General features: G+C 34.6%; 2 protein-coding genes across 2 annotated transcripts; one reads left to right on the top strand and one right to left on the bottom strand.

Moving 5' to 3' along the window:
* Positions 1-6,206: 6,206 nt before the first annotated feature.
* LOC104771179 (F-box/LRR-repeat protein 3) lies at positions 6,207-9,262 on the bottom strand. The gene is made up of 7 exons (XM_010495664.3): positions 8,242-9,262; positions 7,988-8,113; positions 7,793-7,897; positions 7,299-7,698; positions 7,063-7,192; positions 6,669-6,963; positions 6,207-6,582 (listed from the first exon to the last, which is right to left on the bottom strand). The coding sequence occupies exons 1-7, from the start codon at positions 8,866-8,868 to the stop codon at positions 6,337-6,339; spliced, it is 1,929 nt and encodes a 642-aa protein (XP_010493966.1). The 5' UTR covers positions 8,869-9,262; the 3' UTR covers positions 6,207-6,336.
* A 4,024-nt stretch (positions 9,263-13,286) lies between these two features.
* LOC147919266 (uncharacterized) lies at positions 13,287-14,375 on the top strand. Its single transcript, XM_087503915.1, has 2 exons — positions 13,287-13,995; positions 14,044-14,375. Exons 1-2 carry the CDS (start codon positions 13,287-13,289, stop codon positions 14,373-14,375), a joined length of 1,041 nt encoding a protein of 346 aa, XP_087360041.1.
* Positions 14,376-24,589: the final 10,214 nt, after the last annotated feature.

Here is a 24,589-nt window from a genome sequence, read left to right as displayed (position 1 = left end):
AATTGGGGTAGCACGCAACCGTGTAGTCTATGCGGCGAGCTGGTCAAGACTTTTGCCTGCCCATATTCTTATACAATTTAGAATTATATATACGTCAAACTAGTCGAACACTCCATCAGTCCTAATTGGAACTACACTCTCTAATCGATCATGACCAAGCGGAAATCCTTACAAGATTCTCTCCTCATCCGCCTTGCTTTCTAGGCTTCCATCTACGAGATCTGGAAGGAAAGAAAAGGGAGAAGACATAAATAACCATCGAGATCTTCTTTTCAAACTCCTCAAACAATAGACATATTGATTGTCAACCGCATCATCTCTCGCACTTTAGGTCGGACAACCGAAGACTCTACACTCCTTAGTAGTTGGAGTCTACTCTATTCAGCCCCAAGAACATAATGACATTATCCTCTATTTTTATTACTAATGTCTAAACCTCTATTTCCAAACTAACGATTAAACTTTTTTCCCTTTGTAAATAATTTTTATTGTTGGTTAAATTAATATAAATTTTTTTTAAAAACAATCTTTTTCTCATAGAAAAAAATTCTTTTTCGTAGCTAATTTTTTCCTAAGACATAAAAAGTTTAAATTCAATTTTTTTAATCCACATTTATATCAATTGTGCATTAATGTATTATTATTAATTTCTATGACTCACCGCATCATCTCTCGCACTTCAGTTCGGATAAACGATGACTCTACACTCCTCAGTATTTGGAGTCTACTCTATACAGCCCTAAGAACATAGTGACATTATCCTCCATTTTTATTAATAATGTCTAAACCTCTATTTCCAAACTTTTTGTTTTAACGCTTAAACATTTTTACCTTTTTCCCTTTATAAATATTTTTTTTGTTGGTTAAATTAATATAACATTTAAAAAAAAATCTTTTTCTCATAGAAAAATATTATTTTGGTAGCTAATTGTTTCCTTAGGCACAAAAAGTTTAATTTTTTTTTTATCCACACATCAATTGTGCATGAATGTATTATTATTAATTTCTATGACTCACTTTAATTGCTCATATAAATCAATAATTGAGTAATAATTAGCTGTACATTTAATATACCAAATTTTATGAAAGTTAATATTGGGCCTTATTTGTTTCTATATAGTTTAAAACAATTTTTTCCAGTTTCACAAAATCAATGTGATTGTCAAATCCAAAAGATATTATACCAAAAATGCTTAAATAAGCTTAATCAAGACCGTTAACCTCTTGAGACTAATAATAAATAGAACATAGTCTTTTTCTCATCAATGTGTGAAGTCATACAAACAAAAGAAACTTTATAAAAGCAATGTGGGTTAGAGTGTCTCAAAAAATATAGTCTCACAATCTAAGATTTAATTAAGCTGGCGATTCTGCAAAAAAATATTCTCTCAAAACAAAGCCACAAAAGTGTTCTCACATAAAAAATAGATGGAGAATGAGCATTCTAGCCTCTTCTACCTTGACCGATACTCCAAATTTTCTCAAGTTTCACAAGTTCGTCAATCTTTGAATAACTCATCTTTCAATAACGTATGTACTAATGCTTGTTTCTTTGATGCTTCTCTACCCAAATCAGATGTCGAACCATTTAAGAACATTCGTTATAGTTCTGAACATGGTTGTTTGACCATGAGTTTTGATTCCCCTCCTCCAAGTCCTTCAACCTCATTTTTATGTGATTTATCACTAAATCTTGTTTGTGGCAATGCTCATATTCCGGAGTTGTTTACAAGGGATCTCATTTCAACCATTGGAAGTCATGATCGTTACTCGGTAGATCTTATTCCAAAACTCGACAAAAACAGTTCTATCATGAATAATTTTAAAGACTGGGGGCTTGATTTGTCTCTTTAGATGTAATCCAATTTGTAAGAAATAATTATTAATAATATTGGTGTCTTTAGATTAAATTCATAATATGTGCTTTTTGTAATATTATAATTATAATAAAAAGAGGTTTGCCTATTTAAAGTACTCAAGTTCTTATCACACACATATATGCCTATATAACATCAAATGAATATTTCCAAAATCATATAATAATGTCGCGTATAACCTCGATAAAACTTCAATTCCAAACTAGTTTTTAAATACAAAAAATATATTGATATTATTTATAGAGGTACGGTTTTCTTGTGTACCATTTATTTTAAATACAATGGGTGAGCTCAGTAAAATTGTGATAAATTATATAATAAAAAATATAAGTACACTATTATAAAATATGTTTAAAACATAAATAAATATCAGTTTTTAGGACAACATTAATTTTTCGTTTGTATTATGCATGCCATCAAAGAACCCCAATTAAATAAATAATAATACCATAACTTCTCCTAATTTTATTCTAATTTTAATAACGATATCTTGAATGCATCTCATCATATATTCATATAATGTATACATACATATTGTTTTGAAGTGTAAACTTATGGATGCATAAACAATTATTATTGTACACATATAATTTTCTAAAGTATATGGAAAATAGAAATTATTTATTAACATGCATCTAAGTATTATAATTAATAGTCAAGAGAGAAAAAGATTGCATATTTTTTTTCTATACTTTACAACCAATACAAAAAGGACTGGTATACTATTATCCTTATAAATAAATGTATATCTTGGAAAAAAATAGGCATATCAAATGTTCATATAATTATTTTTCATTTTTCTGTCCTGTCAATTTTTTATTTAATAATTTGAAGTTTTTAGTTAATTTATGTGGAATATGATTAAAAAGTGAAAATTATAAATCTTATTTATGACATAAGAAAAATTATTTTAAGACTTTCTTAAGAGTATATTAATATTCAAATAGTTTTAGAATAAACATCATATCTTTATATCGTATCAATTAATATTACATGATCCAACTAAAAAGAAAACTCTAGGAGTACAAAACATAGAATAAAAAAATTTCACTATACCATAATTTTAGTTACATATTACAAATTTAGTGAATATCATATTTTCTAGGCACAACCTTTGTAAACACGACAATCTATACTATTAATTGGGGAGCACACTTAGGAATATAAAAAATAAAAAAACATAACATATATTTATGTTGCCAAACAGGTTCAGTTACTTATATAATTAAAAATAAAAAATAAACAATATATGGTAAACAAAAACTATTAGTTAAAAATCTAATATTTATGGAAACAATAATTATGAAATTAATTATAAAATCAAAATTACCCTATATTTTTGGAAATGGTTTAAAGTTTAATGTTTGCTTCCATAATAACCAAAAAAATTTAAATCAAAAATTATATATATATATATATATATATATATTAATTGGGAGCACACTTAGGGATACAAAAAAAATAAAAATAAACATGACATATATTCATGTTGCCAAACAGGTTCAATTACTTATATAATTAAAAATAAAAGAATAAACAATATATGGTAAACAACAACTGTTAGTCAAAAATCTAATATTTATGGAAATAATAATTACGAAATTAATTATAAAATAAAAACCCTATACTTTGGAAATGGTTTAAAGTTTAAAGTTTGCTTCCATAAAAATCAAAGAATTTAAATCGAAAATTATATATATATATATATATATATATATATATATATGTAAACATATTTGATTTGATTTTAAATTGTGAGATATTTACAGAAATAACAAATCAATTTAATACAATTAAATAGAAACAAATAATCATATATCTATAATATTAATTAGGGAGCACACTTAGGATACAAAAAAAAACAAAAAAGCATGACATATATCCACCAGTTAAACAAACAATCAGAAAGTTTCATTTAAAATAATTAATTACAAAGTTATATTTTGAATCTGTAATTTTTATGAATGCAACCTTTACAACTTTGAATTTTTTTTTAATTACTTCTACATGATCAAATTGAATTGCATATACTGTTTTGACTCATTTTTTTTATTTTTCTTTTATTTTTACCAAACTAATAATAATATTAGTTTTTATATATTTTTAACTTCATTTTTTATTTTATCAATACTTATTATAATGAACTTCTATAATTATGGCTCCTAAAGACTTTGGGTTGAATTAAATTAGACAAATTTATGTTTTCTGTCAAAATTTATATATTATAGGTCTTCCCACTATTTTTAATAAATTGTCTAATATAAAAAATTTAAACAAATAAAAAAAAAATTAAAAACCCTGCACAAAAGTGCGGGTTGGTCCATAGGTTTACTTCACATAAATTAACCCCAAATAATTTTAGTTTTACTAATACATAATTGTAAAAAAAAAAAAAAGAAGATCAGATACGAGACGGGAACGGGTAATCTAAAAAAAAAGATTATATAAACTATTTTTCATAGAAAAAAAACAAGAAATAAATATATCAAAATGAGATTATAAAATTACGATAATTAAATTATACTTTATGTGAATCCAACATTTATGGTGAAGCGGTTATTATTTCAAACGTTTAGAAATTTGATGAAGGTAAACCAATATAAGTTTATGTTATAAATGTTATACCAAATAATTATATTTACAAATAAAATGTTATGTGGATGTGAATCTTTTACATACTTCCTTATTTGTTGGACTAGAATATACAATCTCAAATTAATAAAATATTATTAAAACTACGGTTATAAGATAAAAAAGGGACATACCGTATATGGGATGAGACGGGTTCAGAAACACATAAACAGATCTGTATCTTTCTCTTACTATTTTTTAATGTACTTAAATCTAATCATCTTCTTTCCAAGCCAAACTGAAAATAAATTGGTACAAAGTTAGATTATGAATGTTAATAACATTTTTAACATTCATAATTACAAATGTAACTCCGCATAATCCAAACTTAATTACAAACTTAGTTCTTTTAAAATTACCCCCGCACGTATGTGCGGGTCCAATCCCTAGTTATATTATTGATTGACATCCTCTATATAATAAAACGGAAGTACACAATTTTTTTTGTATACTATATAATTTTTATAAGTTGGTTACAAAATATGATATATATTAAAATTAAGTTGGTTACAAAAAAAGGTTATAGATTAATTGGTCAATCTGTGGGATATATGAATACACTTAAGAATATCCCAAAGAATTCTCTTAAAGAGAATATTCCAATGATTTATACAATTTTCAAAATAAAATCTTTAGTATCCTCTATATAATAAAACGGAAGTACACAACCTTTTTTTGTACACTATATAATTTTTATAAGTTGGTTACAAAATATGATATATATTAAATATAAGTTGGTTACAAAAAAGGTTATAGATTAATTGGTCAATTTATGGGATATATGAATACACTTAAGAATATACCAAAGAATCTTTTTAAAGAGAATATTCCAATGATTTATACAATTTTCAAGATAAAATCTTTAGTATCCTCTATATTATAAAACGGAAGTACACAACCTTTTTTGTACACTATATAATTTTTATAAGTTGGTTACAAAATATGATATATATTAAATATAAGTTGGTTACAAAAAAGGTTATAGATTAATTGGTCAATCTGTGGGATATATGAATACACTTAAGAACATCCCAAAGAATCCTCTTAAAGAGAATATTCCAATGATTTATACAATTTTCAAAATAAAATATTTAGTATTCCATGTATTATTATAAAATATATATTGTTAGGCATAAAAAGAAATAAAATCTTAGCAATTTATTACACTTAATCGTGATTTCTGAGATCTTACTCTGCAGTTAAAAATAAAATCTTATCTAAGCACGGATCATATTAAAGCACTTTCACCAAACATGTTCAAAAATCAAAAATAAAAATAAAAACAAACAACAAATATAATCATTTCTCATATATAAAATTATAAAATTAACAATATAAAACTTACAAAATAAGTGTTTTTTTCAATCCATTATATTTAACATATGATTTTATTGCATAATTTTTTATCCAATTTTTTTAAAAAAACAATCATGTAAATTACATTTGATTCTAAAATTATAATATAAATAAAAGAAAGTTCAACCCGTGCTCTAGCACGAGTTCAAATCTAGTTTTATTTTATTTTGGTTAACGGTTGGTTGACATAATGATGAGAGAATGTCAATAACGGGTCTATCGTTGGTGGTAACTCAATTAGTTGGAGGTTAAGTATGCATAGCATAATATTGTCGCCATACCCCCTATCAAGTAGTTGATATATGCAATCAATGATGTCATTTGGTTGAACAGTTTGGCAAATGACTCATTTAACGGATATGCATTCAAACAAACCGCTACTAACGTTTCAGTGATTTTAACGTTAAGTTTATAAACACCCTAAACCTATAACAGTCTAACCAACGCAAGAAACCTTATGTTCTTGATGTCTTCAGTCCCACCTAATGCGGCAACCACGAGCATGAAGCGTCTCGAGCAATTCTGATGAGAGCAAGAATCTGAGAGGTGCGAGTAGTTTAAGCTTCTTGAGCCTATTGCAACAGGCTCTCAGAGCAAACTCAAACCCTTCTACAGTCACACGGTTCAGATGAACTAAGTCAACGTCTTGAACCCGACTCAGATTGCTCATCAACATGCATAAAGCCTTATCAGACACCGAGCAATTGCACAAGTTTATCTGCCAAACCAAACACAAAGACAACGAATCAAATATGTTTTCAGTTGATGCTTCTCAATTTACGCCTGTAAAATATATATTTTAACCTGTCTTAGGTTTCTTGAGAAGTAAGCTAGTGCCCAGAAACCCGAATCATCGATATTCTCGCAGAGTTTCAGGTCCAAGTAGCCCAATTTTTTGCAGCCGCACGCTATTGCAGCTAAACCAACACCGGTTATATTCTTTAGCCCTCGTAGTTCAAGGTGACTCAGATGTTCTAGCTGGCGGATTTGTTCAACCCCAGTGTCCGTTAGTTCACTGCAGTACGATAGAATGAGTCGGTTCAAGCTCGTGCAACCTCGAGATAAAGCTGCTAAACCATCATCTCCAAAACCGGCACAGCTGCACTCAAAAACCAGAAACGATTAGAAAACGAAACATGCCTTATGCCAAGAATCTACCAAGAAAAGAAGGAGACGGGTTTGAGGGAAGGAATTTTACCGGTATAGATCAAGTCCCAGAAGCTTCGAACATTTGGAACCAATATGAAAGATCCCTTTGTCTGAGATATTTGTGCAGAGGCCAAGTTTCAATCTTTGAAGATTTGAACACTTTGAGATATATTCTAGCCCTGAGGTAAAATATCCCAAGGAATCAAAAACCGTAAGTTACCAAAGCTGATAAGATGTAAAACACAAACGGAGGTTGATGAGTAGTACACATAAATCTAGTTTTACCTCTGTCATTTACGCCACAACAGTCAGTAAGATCGAGTTCTTGAAGAAGCTTGGAGTAACATCCGAGCGATTGAAGACCTTTTTCTGTTATCAAATGACAAGACTCTAACTTCAAAATCTCCAGATTCCGGCAAGTCTGAGCTAAAGCAGAGATGGCTACATCAGTCACAAATCCGCAGCACGCCAGATTTACAGTTTTCAAACTCAAACAGTTGCGTGCAAGTGCCATCATCCCAAGATCCGTTACATCAACACATCTGCTCAGTCCAATCTCCATTAAAGATCTACAGCTAGAGCTTAAGGTTACAAGAGAGGAATCAGAAACATGAGCTCCATCGATCCATATAACCTTGAGATGCTTCAAACCTTTGATGTGCTTTAAGAAGCTTGCAGAAACTTCCTGTGAATCACAAAGACCGAAGAGTAAATACAGAACCCACAAGAGTGCATTTCCAGGTAATTATACTAATCCAAGGCCTTCATCGGAAACTTACTGATACACAGTGACTGGCTTTAAGGACTTGAATATCAGGATGGCCTCTGACAATAGAGATCAAGCTAGACAAACTCACACGCTCACACCTTGTTACATCCATCTCCTGTTCATAGCACTTGAACGTTATAGAAAAAAACACAAAAAAATAAATTGATCAAAAGCTGTGTGTGATTGTGAAGGCAAAGTAAACTACCTGTAATGAAGGAGCACCATTCTCTAGAATTTGTAAGCCAACATCATCTATCAAAGGACAGCTTACCATATCTAAAACCTCAAGCTTTGGCAGCAAAGCTATAGACCGAATCGAATCATTCGTTATCTGAATAAAATATTCACAAACCCAACTAACTATTCATATTAGCCAAATCTCACATTGATCAATACAAAGATAGAAACTTTGAATCCCACAAACCAATCAATATAGGTTTCAAATGTAAGCCATTTTACCTTAAGATAAGAGACATCGAGAGATTTCAATCCTTTGCAAATCTTACAGAGAAGATCAATCCCAAGATCAGAGATCTCCATACACCATTTCAAGCTAATCTTATTCAGATTACTGCATCCAACAACGATCCTCGCTAATCCAACGTCGCTTAAACTCAAACACTTATCCATCCTCAGCTCCTTCAGCCCCTTGGCAGACGACAGCGCCGCCGCTTCCCTATCTCCGAAACCCCAACAGTGAGACACGTCAACGCGCTCAAGAGCGTGACACATACGAGCCAACGTCTCAAGTCCCCTGGCTCGAACCGCGGTGGATCGGCTCAGGTTGAGCGACTTAATGCCTGACGTAGAAACCGTGCCGTCTAATGCTAAACGTAAAACGACGTCGTCGTCGAGTTTAGGACAGACGGAGAGGTCGAGGGAAGAGAGGTTTTGGTACTTGAGGAGAAGCGCCGGGAGAAACTCGACTCGGAGGAGTCGGATCGTGGTACGACTCAACGAGTCGACTCGGAGACACTCTTTGCTGATTAAACGCCATGTTTTCCGACAGGGTGGGTCTAAACACGCGTAGATACGAACCAGAAGATCTTCAGACAAAACGGATAATATTGATGCAGACATTGACATTTGCCACAGAAACAAAAAAAAAAAGAAAAAGAAAACGAAACTTATTGAGGGGAAAAGAGAAATGGGGTTTCTCCTATATTGGATTTGGAATCAGAAAGTTTGAAGCTTTTTTTTGTTTTAAGTCGGGATGAAGAGGAACACAGCTCGGAGATAGAGTAGACAATGGTGAACAGGTTTTCCAAGAATCCGAATTCGGTTAACGGATTTCAATTTCGTGTTCATTACTATGTGAAATCAGTCACACACACACACACACCTTTCGGATTTTCCCGGTGAGGAAAAAAAACAAAAACCGAACCCTCTTCTAGTTTTAGTTTTCTCCCTTTTTTTTTTCCAAGGTTTTTATATAAAGGAGGAGAAGAAGAAGAAAGAAGCGGAAATGACGAAACACCCCCTGGAGTACGGAGACACAAGTGTTAAGTTATCTGTGAACGCGTGGTTAGTTATTCACGTGGTGATGTATGAGTGGTTAGCTACGGAGGCTGTATCGTAAGATCTGGAGCAGGTGATTAGTTTTGTACTAATTGCGGGTCCCACGTAACGTGCATCGACCGTACCTATCTGTTTGACTTCACAAACTATATGATAAAATCTGAAAATGTTATTATAAAACATATAAATAAATATATGAAGAAAGCATATTCGTTTGTCTGACGTGGATAGTACGCGAGATCGTCGTGTCAGATCGATCGTAGACTGCGATCTCGAACGTTCATGAAGGAGTTAAATAACTTGTAAGTTGTGTGACCTTTACAAATTGCTAATTTTTAAAACGATGAACGTGCAATAGTTTAATAGTTAATCAGTGGCAGATCCAGAAAATAATTTTATCCGGGGTAATAATATTAATTATTTTATTATTATTTTTTAAATGAAATTATATCAGTTAAAACATTTGATTAGTTTTATTAAGTTAAGATAAGTAATAATATTTTGTTTTATTTATAGAATATGGGCTTGTTAATATAGGGAATATAAACAAAATTAAGTTTTTGTATTGTATTTGTATGATATTTTAGTATTATACACAACACAAAACGTGTATCTAAGAAGAAAATAGGGTAATGATAAACCATGCCGCTTCGCGTTGGTAATTTCGCTGGATATTATCATATAGTAATTCATACGAATAAGATAATTAAGGGTAGGAGTTGGTTCTACTATATAACTTATATATATAGCATGCATATATTGTTGATGAGTTGTAATTAAATGGAAGTCATGAATACTTTTTCAAGCTCAAAATTAAAATGCTTACATGCTGACATTTGTAATGCGCAGTGGTACTTTGGTGTACGGAACTCCACAAGTTCACATTTTTTAGACAAAAGACATGCATACGCGACCAAACTTTCTACCTAAATTTTCTCATTCGATTATCGACGTAAAATTACGCTTTTATAAAATACGTTAGCACAATTGAAAGAACGAAAAATACGATTAGAAACCCAGAAAACAAGAATTGTGGATCTAATAATTAGTGGTTACTGAATTATATATTGTTTTTAACATGTTAAACGTTCATTGAATTAGATTTATGTATTTTATTATATAAATATTCGTTCTCAAAGTTAGTAACTCACCAGATTGTGACACGTGTTAGTTTTAACGATCAAAGATCAAAATTAAAAACTCACCAGATCGTGACACGTATCAATTTTAACGATCAGAAATTACAGTTTTTAAGTTTGGTAAAACAAAACATAAGATAATTGTAATCTTATTATATTAAAAAAAAACAATTAAGATAAATATATTTGTGCCATCCATATCAAAGTTTCACTGTAGACGAAAAAAAAACAAAGTTTCACTGTTACAAAGATTCTCAACCACTACATGGTAAAATAAATATACTATGTGTCATCCATATTTGGCCGTATAATTATACAATATAACCTCTATAATATATAGCCTAACACATTAAATTTTATGCCTTTGTTTGCACACAAAAAAAAAAAGAAAAAAAAAATTATGTCTCTATGGTTAGCCAATTTCGGACACTGAGTACTGCAACAAGATTTGTGAAGGCACATGCGAAGAAAATAGAGATCATGAAGAACCGATTGGCAGTCCTAGGAAAAAAGCTTGAATTGAAGTCTAATATTTTATTATATTAAAAACTTTATTATATAAACTTGGGTTTTTAAATTAATTAACATGATCATGACACGTGTCAAGTATACCGATGAGATGTTGACATGTGTCAAAAATAATTATTTTTCAAAACAGCTAATTAAGAAAATAACATTAAATCTAAACAAAATTTACATGTTTATATCTAAAAAAATTTCTAAATCAAAAAGAAAAATTAACAAAACTAATCTATTTTCCATTATACGCTAATTATATTATATGTGTTTTCTTAGTAAGATTTTGACATGTATAAACAAAAAAGTAATTCACTAAGTATGTATATTATTATTAATAAATAAATAGTGAATAACAAATTTAAAAAGAATAACATGAGTTATGTCAAAAAAATTATTGTTTTTGAAACATAATAGGACATCTAGTTAAGAAAATAACATTATATCTACATAACCTTACATGTTTATATCGAAAACTTTGATCTTTGATTTTTTTTTTTGATATAGTTTTACCGATCTATTGCGTGGGTCTTTGATTCGTGCGGGTTTTTCAATGGAAGTTATCAGATGCAATAAAATGAAATCAAAGTATATAATGCCCGCTAATTTAATCGAGGATGGAGACACTGATGGAGGTTCCAAAGTGATTCTACAGTTAGTAGCATTATAAGTTTGAAAGATAAATCGGTGGTTGATGTTTCAGGTCAAAATTTAGAGTTTTCTTTTCTGAATAATGTTGATGATTCCCGTACTGAAACAAGAGCTGCTTGATCGAGTAATTGAGAAGCGGTTTCAAATTTGGGAAGTTGGAACGGTATACTATTTTAAAATTGGTTTCAAACCGGATTTATGTAGTTTTCTATCGGATTAGGTTCGTAAACCGTTTAAACCAGGTATATGGAGAAATATACGAGAACTTTTTATTCGGGTAAAAATAAGTTGAGAATTTATGATTCGATAATATTTGAGACGAGGTCATACCTTTAAGTTGTTTGGTACAACTGGATACTTCTAAAGAGTAAATAGGTCGTTGATCCTTAACGTGATTATGACATATGTCATGTTTTAGATTATATAAAGTTTCTATTTTGTATATCTGAATTATCTAAGACATATATACCATCATTGTCAAAAAAAGAAAGACATATATACCATCATGATTATAATCTTCAAATTTTTTATTTTTATTATATTATATTAATTTTTTTCAGTTTCTCAACTTTTATTGGGTTAGTCATAAAATCATTGTAATCGAGTAGATAATTTTCACCAGTTGTTCATCTAATATCTTTGGAGTAAAAAAAACTTCATGGTTAAAGAAATTATGTCACAAAACAATTTTAGTAATTATAAGAACTATAATTATGTCAAAATGAAACTAAAGCAACATAGAATTTGTTTAAGTTGTTTAGAAGACATTTTATAAGTGGTGATAAAGAGCATACTTTAACAACAAAATAATTTTGGGTGTAAGAACATATTTTTAATGGTAAAACATAAAGTAAAATTGTACATGATTACTTATTAGATGTTGCTTTGATAAATTTGTTGCATGTAAAATATTTTGTGAATATGTTGTGAAACGTTTTTGAAATTTGACAATAATAATATTTGTAATGATGAGTATTTGGTAAAAAATTTAGTGGAATATAATTTAACTTTAGATTATCGTAATAATTGTTATAATATATTAAAAATATATATATATATATATATAAATAAATGTATGAAGGTAAATATAAATATTCTTTAAGTTAAATTATTTATATATTTACTTTAGGAAATAAAATTTCTTTATATATTTTTAAAAAATTGTTTAAGGTTTAAAATTTATTTTCTTTCACAATTTTTAAACTCATTCGACGTACGGGCCTTATCTAGTATTATATAATTTTTGGTTCAAGAAATTGCACTAATGGTATTATAGCTAGTAGTGGCAATAAAAATCATAATAGTAATGATATATTCAATATAATATATATATGTATATATGTTGCTTCTTATTTTTTAATGTGTGTTAAGATATGGCAAGATAGGATATCTTGACATATCAATCATATCTCCTATATCAATCGTATATTCTTGTATTTACTCTTGATAGCATTTCAATATATTCTCTTAGGTCTAATGTATTGTACATATAAACTCTACACAGCCGCTTTGGCATAATAACACAAGAGAACACTTTAAATACTTCCTAAGGTTCTTGACATGGTATCAGAGCAATAACCATATACAAAAGATTTTGTTTGATCTCTATATACTTCTTGTTTCTCTTTCTTGTCCTAGTTTTGTCTTTCTCTTATTCTTGACAAAACCTTCTTACACAAAATGAGTTCTAACGAGGAATCCTCCGACACAAAATCATCACAACAAAAGGTTGAGATTACTCGACGTACGATCTCTCCTTATAATCTGTCTGCAAGTGACAATCCTGGTTGTGTGATTTCGAAACCTCTGCTAGTAGGACCTAACTACGATGAGTGGTCTACTAACCTTCGTGGGGCTCTTAAAGCTAGAAAGAAATTTGGCTTTATTGATGGATCTCTTCCTCAACCCAACAAAGGACATGCAGATCTTGAAGACTGGTGGACCAAAAATGCTTTGCTTGTGTCATGGATCAAGCTAACAATTGATCCTGATCTATGCTCTAATATCACACACTGTGATGTTGCAAAGGACTTGTGGGATCATATTCAACGCCGTTTTGCGCTGAAGAATGGACAGCGTGTACAAAGGCTGAAGACAGAGCTTGCAAACTGTCGTCAGCATGGACTCGCTATTGAAGCTTACTTTGGCAAGCTTACAAAGCTCTGGAAATCTCTTGGTGATTATCAAAAAGGGAAGACCATTGAAGAAATTGAAAAGGAGAGAGAAGAAGATAAACTGCATCAGTTTCTGATGGGAATCGATGAAGCTGTGTTTGGGTCAGTGAAATCGAGTCTCTTGTCTCGAATTCCTCTACCTACAATTGATGAAGCTTATAATGTGTTAACTCAAGATGAACAATCGAAAGCTAACGCACGACTGCAAGAAGAGCGTGCCACATAAGTTGGTTTTGCTGTTCGCACTGCTCCTAAACCTCGAGGTGGAGGAGAGCTTCGAGGTGGGACTGATCATCGTTTAGCGACATGTACAAGTTGTGGTCGTACTGGTCACCTTGCAGAGAGTTGTTTTCGCACTCTTGGCTATCCAGCTTGGTGGGGAAGCAGACCACGATCCAATTCTGTCACTGGAGTGCAACGCACGTTACCCTCTGTTTCGTCTCTTGGCCGTACTAGCACTGGTTCCTCTGTTCCGCACCTCGCTGCTCATACAACAACAGCTTCTGCAAACTCTATGATCACTAACAATGATCGAGTTGGGATCATTGGAATTGACAATGCCGACTGGGAGACACTCAAAGCAATGATCAATTAGCGTAATGCTAAAGGTACATTTCATTACAATTCTTGGATCATTGATACCGGTGCATCCAACCATATGACAGGTTTTGCAGAAATTCTTGTTGAAACTTCTGCTATGCCTCCTGTTTTGATTAAATTACCTGATGGACGGTTTACTACATCTACAAGTAAAGGAACAGTTAGATTGAGTTCTCTTCTCAGTCTCAGTAATGTGTTCTTCGTTGCTGGTCTAGATTGTCATCTCATCTCAGTTTCTCAGTTGAGTCATGACAGAGCTTGCGTGTTTCAAATCACTGACAAACTGTGTCTTCTTCAGGATCGCATCACGAGAACCCTGATTGGAGCGGGTGAACAACAGAATGGACTGTACTTCTTTATGAGAATGGAGACTGCAGCGGCTATCCAAGCTTCGGCTCACACCTCTGCTGATGTATGGCATCGTCGCTTAGGACACCCTTCTTCTAAAGTTGTTGAGCTTTTATCTATTCCTGGTTTTTCTAGCAATGGTGTTTTAGACAATAAAGCTTGCGATATTTGTATTCGCGCAAAGCAGACAAGAGATTCTTTTCCAATAAGTTTGAATAAAACAACAGATGTTTTTCAACTTGTTCATGTTGATTTATGGGGACCATATCGTTCTACTGCTATTTGTGGCTCTCGCTATTTTCTCACTATATTGGATGATTACTCGCGTGCTGTTTGGATTTATCTCTTACCAAACAAACAAATTGCTCCGTCTACTCTCAAGAACTTCGTTGCATTAGTCGAACGACAATTTGAGACAAAGGTCAAGTCTATCAGAAGTGACAACGGGTCTGAGTTCTTATGTCTCACAGAGTACTTTCGGGAAAATGGAATATTTCATCAAACGTCTTGTGTTGGCACCCCTCAACAGAATGGAAGGGTTGAAAGGAAGCATCGTCACATTTTAAATGTGGCTCGGGCTCTGCGTTTTCAAGCTTCGTTACCCGAAGAATTTTAGGGTGAGTGTGCTCTCGCTGCCTGCTATCTCATCAATCGCACTCCTTCCTCTGTTCTAAGTGGCAAAACACCATTTGAACTTCTCTATAATCGATCACCTCCTCTGACGCACCTGCGTGTATTTGGTTGCCTTTGCTACGTGCATAACCAAAAACATGGTGGAGACAAATTTGCTAGTCGAAGCACCAAGTCAGTCTTTCTGGGATATCCTTTTGGCAAGAAGGGTTGGAGAGTTTACAATCTCGAAACCAAAACTCTCTCTGTTTCCCGTGATGTGATCTTTTGTGAGGATCAATTTCCGTTTTCTACAACACCATCAACCTCACCAAGCTCATTATCACCGGATGTTGACCATTCGCCATTATACTCTGCTGCTTCTGATATGCTTCCTCTATCTCACTCTACAACAGATACGGTTCCTCTTCCTGAGGTTATTCCTCCGCTTACCGTTGATTCTGATTCTCGTGCTGTCACGGATACAGAATCAGAGGATGAACATGATTCCACTCCAACAACTGTTCCACCATCGCCTTCCGCTATGTCTCCATCCCCACATGCATCACCTGCAGACCAAAACGTTCTTGATGATGCTCCTACGTCGGTGGTTGCAGACCAATCTGCTACTGAACCTGAACCTCTCGGTGTTGGTTATCGCATTCGTCGTCCTCCGGCTCGGCTTGCTGATTACTACACCAACAACATTATTGGTCTTCCTACTGACAACTCTGATTCTCCATATGCTCTTGGATATTTTGTTGATCCGTCACAGTTTTCTGCTGGTCATAGGGCATATCTCTTGGCTATTTCCAGTACGATAGAACCAAAACACTACTCTGAGGCCATTCTTGATCCATTTTGGTGTGATGCTGTTGGAAGTGAGATTGATGCTCTCGAGCTCAACCGTACATGGAGTCCTACTACTCTCCCTCCAGGAAAGAAAGCTATAGGCTGTAAATGGGTCTTCCGTCTTAAGTACAAAGCTGATGGTACTCTTGAACGTCACAAAGCACGGATTGTTGCTCTTGGTAACAAACAAGTCGAAGGTGAAGATTTCTCTGAAACTTTCGCACCAGTTGCTAAAATGACCACTGTTCGCACCTTTCTAGAGGTTTGTGCATCTAATGATTGGGAAATCCATCAAATGGACGTTCACAACGCATTTCTTCATGGTGACTTGGACGAGGAAGTTTACATGCAATTCCCACCTGGTTTTCGTCCACATGACAAGACACAGGTTCTTTGATTACACAAGTCCCTCTATGGTCTCCGTCAGGCGCCTAGATGTTGGTTTGCCAAACTTCACACATCTCTTCTGGACTACGGTTTCATTCAAACCACTCATAACTACTCTCTCTTTGTCTATGAGAATGGAAAATCTCGTTTAAATGTTCTTGTGTATGTCGACGATTTGATTATCACCGGGAGCTCTCCTCGTCTCATTGCTTCTTTCAAACGGTATCTTAGTGAATGCTTTCACATGAAAGATCTTGGTATCTTGAAATATTTTCTTGGTATTGAAGTTGCTCGTAATGCCTCTGGGATTTACTTGTGTCAGCGTAAATATGCTATGAGTATTATTGATGAAATGGGTCTTCATGATGCACACCCTGTGACGTTTCCTATCGAGCAGAATCATCAACTCGCTCTTGCATCTGATCCTCTTCTTCATGATCCGGCACCATATAAACATCTTGTTGGTCGTTTAGTCTATCTTGGTACTACACGTCCGGAGCTCTCCTACTCGATTCACATCCTCTCGCAGTTTATGAAATCACCACGCCATACTCATTGGGAGGCTGCTCTGCGTGTTGTGCGTTTTCTCAAGAACAGTCCTGGACAGGGCATTCTTCTCCGAGCTGATAGGCCTCTTACATTAACCGCATGGTGTGATGCTGATTACTCCGGTTTTCCAGTTACCCGTCGCTCCTTGACAGGCTGGTTCGTTCAACTTGGTGATTCTCCCATTTCTTGGAAGACAAAGAAACAAGACGTTGTCTCTCTTTCCTCGGCTGAATCCGAATATCGAGCTATGCAACTTACTGTCAAAGAGGTCATGTGGCTTCGTTATCTCCTTCACTCACTTGGTGTTCCTACTCCTGCTCCTGTCCCGCTATACTGTGACAATATGGCGGCTATTCACATCAGCAATAACCCTGTCTTTCACGAACGTACCAAACATATAGAAAACGATTGTCATTTCGTTCGTCAGGCTATTGTCAACGGTCTTATTACAACTACACACATTGGTACTAAAGAACAACTTGCTGATATCATGACTAAAGCATTGGGACGTTAAGAGTTTGAGAACTTCATTTACAAGTTGGGCCTTTGTGACCTCCATGCTCCAACTTGAGGGGGGGGGGGGTGTTAAGATATGGCAAGATAGGATATCTTGACATATCAATCATATCTCCTATATCAGTCGTATATTCTTGTATTTACTCTTGATAGCATATCAGTATATTCTCTTAGGTCTAATGTATTGTACATATAAACTTTACACAGCCGCTTTGGCATAATAACACAAGAGAACACTTTCAATACTTCCTAAGGTTCTTGACAATGTGAAATTCATAACACAATTGACACATTATTTAGTGGTATATATATAGACTTAAGGATGAGATGACAAGTTGTACAAAATTTTTGACGTGTTATATAAGCATAATCACATATAGCTAGAGAGAGATGTTCGGTTTTGATGTCAAATAAACCCGTTAAATATACGGCAAGAACTAACACGCCTATATATATATTGGAAATCTTATTCAGATTAATATGTGCTTCAACAGGAGGTAGAACTAAATATGAGTTTTATTTGTTTTCTGATTAATATAAACTCATATTTGTTCCACCACCTGTCAATACACACTTAATCTAAAAGTAAGATATAATTGTTGAGACAAAAAAAAAAGATAGATTAGTTGGTAAGTTTTTCAACTCTTCTATTATTAATTTTCTTAAAATTATAATTTTTAAAAATCTTAAAGTTAATTATTAGCCTAGCCATTTAATATTATCAAATACCTTTGCATTCTCAATATGAACCTCTTGGTTTATAATGTCACTCATAAAAGGTGAATTGGTTGAGAGTCTTGAGACTATTTCAATAACTAATAGTTGGTTACTGAAATTTCAAGTTTTCAACTATTGAATGCGGTGATATCAAATATGCGATTTGTTGAGAAGTTTTTTTTGTTTTTTTTGATAAGGATGTAAATATTTATTTTACATTTAGTTATGTGGTACACAATTAAGCATAACTAAATGCATGATCCCATGTTAAAAAAAAAAAAAGAAAAAAAAAACATAGAAGCGTACCACATTATTGCAACAAATCATCAAAATCAAATCAAATACAAAATGATAGTGGTAGACACAATTTGTTGTAAGATAAACGAATCCCTAAAGTGAATCTAGAAACCAAAACAACAACGAAAAAATTGACAAACAACATTTTTTTGAGTTTTTCATGTCTTTCATTTCATTTAATTAAACACCAGTTCAAATAAATATATCGATTTTATGTTCATTCGTTGATTTAGTTAGCTTTATCAAGTTTCGAATGGTGTACAAATATGAAGGTTTATATACAGTAACTACCACTTTCTATGTTTAGTTTTCCTAAATTATATGATTGAATTTTTAAATTCCAAAATACCACAGATCTTACACAATGAGGATTAGAAGGGGTTTACTAAAATGAGTTCCTAAATAATTAGGATTTTTTTTTCATGTGGTAGCTTGAGGATTTTAATATTTTGTGATATTCTTAAAAATATCAAGCAAAAAAACAAAAAGGTATTTTAAAAAACCATTCTCGAAAATAGTAATCTCTCAAATCTTTTCAAATGATGATATTAACAACAATTTCTATCTTTTGGTTTTTACAACCTTGAAGTGCTGTCGATCTAAAGGACAAATAATTTTATTCTAGTCAAACCTATTAAAATGTAATGCTACTCAATTAAGTCTCTTATGGACAGCCTAAAGACATATGTAAGCGCTTTCTTAATAAATAAAAAAAACATTGTAATACATATCAATAACAATTCGAGCTCGTTCACAAAAAAAAATCAAACATCATATGCTTGATTGTTAACAAGATGAAACTAGCCAAACATTTTATGCCACTACAATATAAGCTTAACTAACGAGTAATGGAGACTGATCGATGATCCACATCAATAACACTGCTATTTCTTAGCTGTAGTTTCTCTTTTCGTGTTTTAGTAGCTTTTTAAATTGTATTTATATCTCACCTGCAATTAAGCTAGCAGTTTATACTATTCGTATGCAGAATCTATAGATAAAGGGCCAATATTTAAATGATTTTTAAAATGTACATAGAAATTTTTTTTATAGAATAAAATGCAATATTTAAAATGTAGATAGGTGGCTGGCTGTGATATACCTGAACAGAATAAGGTCTACCCGACTTGAGCCTACAAAAAAAAGAAAGATGACGACAAAGGTGAAAGACTTACCTTGATCTACAAGTTGCGAGATTCTCGCACCTCACGTTCTTCTCTACTTCGTTGACTTCATTTCATTGACCATTGGCTTGGAGAAGGACCAATGTAATGGACCCATTTTTTTTTTTTATATCTTCTTTACTTTTATCCTCTCTTTTAAATACTAGTCACGTAAACTATGTATACATTAATATCCATTTATTATATACCAATTCGTGTTTTATACAACTCGATTGTAACTTGTTTTTAAGAGACGCAACAATAATGAAGAGAAACGAAACACTTTTATCAAAAAGAAAAAGAAAAAAAAAATGCACATGGAAGATTTTAAGTAAATGTTTAAAAAGGCTTTAAAAAAAATCTCATCAAGTGATAGATAGATTTTAGAATAATTAAGATATATCAACAAGACTTACGAACCGTGTGGCAAAAGTATATACGTACGTGTTTTTATCCAAAACAAAATAAAGTACATACGTACATGGTGATATATACAACGATGTGTTTCCTTTCGTATTGATATTCATTGATTTAAAACAAGGTGAAGAGTTGTGGGGGTTTTATATAAGGGAAACTAATGATGATGATCACATTTTCTTGGTCTAAGACTACACCGAATATGTAGATATTGTTCATATGATGACATCAAATGCAAAAATGAGTTCATTGTCTTCCCAAAGGAAGAATACGAATCTATGCTCATGTGTCACCTCATATGTTATGGTCCATACAGAAATTTCAATATAATTACCATACATTAAATATGCACCTGTTTTATTGATTTTGTTCTATTGTTCAAATTTGGTATCGAATTTAACGCATATGTTCTCTACTTAACAATTTCTGTCACCATATTATGTGTTAAGGTTGGTGTCATCGTCTATTACATTTGCTGTTTTTAGGTCTTGTCCTAGCAAGAACGGTTTTGTACCATTGGTTGAGTAAATTAAATAGATTAATCGGCTCAACCCGGTTTACTATCAGTCCATCACTTTTGGCACCGTAGCCTATGTCAATCTTTTTCTCAGTGGATAAACTGAACATGTTTCATTGCAAAGACAATTTGGGCCAAATCACACAGCTGTAAAAAGAATGAATGCTTGATATATTCATTAGTCTTGTACATTGTGATATTTATACATGAAGGTAGAGAAGACATTAGGTTAAGCTAATTACAGACACTTCCTAAAACAATATCAATCAAATATTATGCTTTAAATGAGAATCATGGTCATATCTCTAACATCCCCCTCAAGATGGAGGGGCTCTAGCGACTCCGATTTTGGTTCGTAGATAAAGGAACCATGCATGCATGAAACACTGGATTAGCACAAAGGAATGTAGCTCCAACATTATCGCAGTAAACAATCGGTGGTCAAGGAAGTGGGAGGCCTAGTTCGGTGAGGAGATTGCAAATCCAGCTGAGCTCAGACGCAACGTTTGCAACAGCTCTGTATTCCGCTTCAGTAGACGACCGCGCCACTCCCTTTTGTTTTTTTGCTGACTACGAAATAGGGTGACTACCAAGATAGATGATGTAAGCGTTTGTGGAGACATAGTCTACCGAATCACCAGCCCAGTCAGCGTCTGAAAATGCATGAAGACTGAGTTTGTTCGATGCAGAGAAGAAGATACCGTGAGTCGGTGTACCCGCCAAGTACCGTAAGATGCGTTTAGCCGCTTGCCAATGAGCATCAGTTGGTTTATGCAAGAACTGGGATAATCGATTAACCGCAAAAGCAATGTCCAAACGAGTGAAAGCAAGATACTGTAGGCTGCCTACTAATTTTCGATACTTGGTTGGATCAGAGAGAGGCATACCAGTGGCGATGGTGATCTTGGGTGATGATGTCATGGGAGTTGTGACAGGCTTTGCATTCGACATATCATATCTGTGAAGAAGATCAAGAATATACTTTCTCTGCGAGAGATGGAGACCTGCAGATGTATGATGAGCTTCGATTCCAAGAAAATAATTGAGGCCCTCCGCATCTTTAACTGAAAAACGTTCAGCCAAGAGGTGAAGAATGTGACTGATACTCTGTTTGCTGTTGCCAGTGATGAGGATATCATCCACATAAACCAAGAGATAGACAAAAGAGGTTCCCACTTTTAACACAAAGAGAGAGGTATCAGCGAGTGAGTTTGTGAATCCAATTTCAACCAGAAAGTTGCGAAGTTCAGTGTACCAGGCCCTTGGTGCTTGCTTCAAGCCATATATGGCTTTGTGTAGTCGACATACATGTGTGGGATTATCTTTATCAATGAAACCCGGAGGCTGCTCCATGTAAACTTCATCCTTAAGCGTCCCTTGTAAAAATGCATTATTGACATCAAGCTGTTGAATGGGCCAGGAGTTGGAAACGGCAACATCAAGCACGAGACGTAGTGTGGTTGACTTGATTACCGGACTAAATGTGTCTGTATAATCAGCACCATATTGTTGATTGTATCCCTTTGCAACAAGCCTCGCTTTACATCTGTCAAGAGAACCGTTAGACTGAAATTTGTTTTTGTAAATCCACTTACATCCCACAACGTTATAATGAGGTTGTCGAGGAACGAGAGTGAGGGTTTGATTGCGTGCGAAGGCATCGATTTCAGTAGACGTCGCTCCGCGCCACCGTTTGTCTTTGAGAGCATGTTTCACCATTTGAGGTTCAGCCGGGATGACGCGAGAGAGTCCAGCAGAGTAATTGTACTTCGGGTTCGGCTTGCTGATGTTGTTTCTCCGACGAGTCACCATGGGATGAGAGGTCGGCGGTGGTACCGGTGGTGGAATCGGAGCAGGTGGAGACTTCTGTCGTATCGAGGAGGCCGATGAAGTTGCGTTATCAGATGAGAGTGATATTGGGCTTGTGGAAGGAGTGACTTCTTGGGCCGAGGATTGGCCTGAGGAAGAGTTCGAACTGAGCCCATTCGAATTAACAGGCTGTGTGACAGAGGAGTTTCTGTTTCGCGACGACCGGGCAGAGTCCATCTCATCTGAGGCTTCGTTCCGGTGAGAATCAGAGTGCGGGGATCCAGGCAGGGGAGACGGTACGAGTGGCGGCAGAGATGGAGGAGGGCATGGTGGTGAAGAAGGAGGAAGTGGTATGGTGGTTACTAACGGGAACGACGAGAATGGCAATGAATCGGGATTGGGTGAAGGAGATTGAGGTTGTGCGGATTTGAACGGGAAGACATTTTCATCAAATCGGACATGTCTGGAGGTGTATATGCAACCTGAATTCGGTTGGAGACAGAAATATGCGCTTTGGGTTGGAGAGTAGCCAAGAAAAACACATGGTGTAGACCGATCCTCAAGCTTGTTGTTGTTGTAAGGCCAAAGCCAAGGAAAACACATGCATCCAAAGACTCTGAGCTTTGTGTAATTCGGTGCAGCGCCAAACAGTTTTTGGAATGGGGATGACATCTTGATGATCGGAGTCAGAAGACGGTTGATGAGGTATGTCGCGGCGGCAAAGGCGTAGGACCAGTAGGACTTCGGCATTCCGACATGAGTAAGTAATGTGAGGCCAGTTTCTACAACATGGTGATGCTTTCGTTCGGAAATGCCGTTGTGCTCAGGCGTGTGAGGTGGTGAGGTGAGATGTGAGATTCCTGCAGTTGAGAGGAAGGAGCGAAGTGCGACAAACTCGCCACCATTGTCAGAATATAATGTACCAATGGTAGTTGAGAATCGGTTTTCCACAAGTGCTTTGAACGCGGCAAAGGTGACTCGAACATCAGACTTTTGTTTTAGGGGATAGAGCCAAGTGTAGCGAGAGTAGTGGTCTACAAGAACTAGGTAATACTTGTAGTTGTCGACAGAGATGATGGGAGAGCTCCAGAGATCAGTGAATACGTATTCAAGGGGACGGGTGGAAACAATTGAGGTTTGAGAGAAAGGAAGTTTATGAGTTTTATTAATAGCACAATCAGAACATAGTGTGTTTGATGGTACATTTTTATTGCAATGTAAGGAAAAAGAGGAAATAAGATGTTTGGTAATGGGTAAAGCAGGGTGGCCAAGACGGTGGTGCCAGTTAGTTAAGGTAAGTGGAGGAGTGGTGGAAGCAAAGAAGGCGGTAAGGATGGAGGAGGAAGCTGGCCACTCGTATAAACCGTCTCTAGTAACTGGACCCCCGAGCTGAGATCCTTCACCTGAAAGTAAGCAGGACAAAAATGAACTGAGACTTGATTGTCGTGACATAAACGATATACTGAAATCAAATTTTTCTTGATGTGTGGAACACATAGGACATTATGCAAAGACAAATTTCGTGGGTGGCAAGGAAGAGAGGCAGAACCAATGTTAGTGATGGCTAAGCCGGAACCATCACCAATAAGAACCGCATCATCACCGTGATAAGGTTGATGAACCGAGAGATTGTTAAGTTCACTCGTCAGATGATGTGTCGCTCCACTGTCCATGACCCACGGAGTTTTTGAATTGAGAGAGGCGGTGGCAAAGTTGGCACGAGGTTTCCAAGGACGAAACGGTGAAGGGAGCAAGCCGTTGGACGACCCTGGTTGGAATTGATGGAGTTGAGTACAGTGTTTGGCGCTGTGACCAAACACGCCACATAGTTGACACTTACCCTGATAGCCTCGAGAGAGTCGGTTGTCATTGCGGGAGGATTGATACTGAGACTGGTTGTTGTTGTTCCAGTTCTGGTTGTTACGCTGGGATTGCTTGTTTGGAAAGGAACGTTGGCGCGATGTGGCAACGTTGGCAGAGGCAGGCACCAGAGACGGAGCAGAGGATGCAGTGAGAAGAAGTTTTGCC

Source organism: Camelina sativa, chromosome 20 (assembly GCF_030686135.1).
Source record: "Camelina sativa cultivar CO46 ecotype springtype chromosome 20, ASM3068613v1".
NCBI lineage: Eukaryota > Viridiplantae > Streptophyta > Magnoliopsida > Brassicales > Brassicaceae > Camelina > Camelina sativa.
This window is presented reverse-complemented; position numbering and strand designations above follow the sequence as displayed.

Excerpts from the sequence above, each read along its gene's own strand:
- LOC104771179 (XM_010495664.3), bottom strand. The coding sequence starts at position 8,868 with ATGTCAATGTCTGCATCAATATTATCCGTTTTGTCTGAAGATCTTCTG. Across the intron at positions 7,699-7,792 it reads AAGCCAGTCACTGTGTATCA|GAAGTTTCTGCAAGCTTCTT; the intron begins GTAAGTTTCCGA and ends TGTGATTCACAG. Across the intron at positions 7,193-7,298 it reads TTGTGGCGTAAATGACAGAG|GGCTAGAATATATCTCAAAG; the intron begins GTAAAACTAGAT and ends ATTTTACCTCAG.
- LOC147919266 (XM_087503915.1), top strand. The coding sequence starts at position 13,287 with ATGAGTTCTAACGAGGAATCCTCCGACACAAAATCATCACAACAAAAG. Across the intron at positions 13,996-14,043 it reads CGCACGACTGCAAGAAGAGC|GTGGAGGAGAGCTTCGAGGT; the intron begins GTGCCACATAAG and ends CTAAACCTCGAG.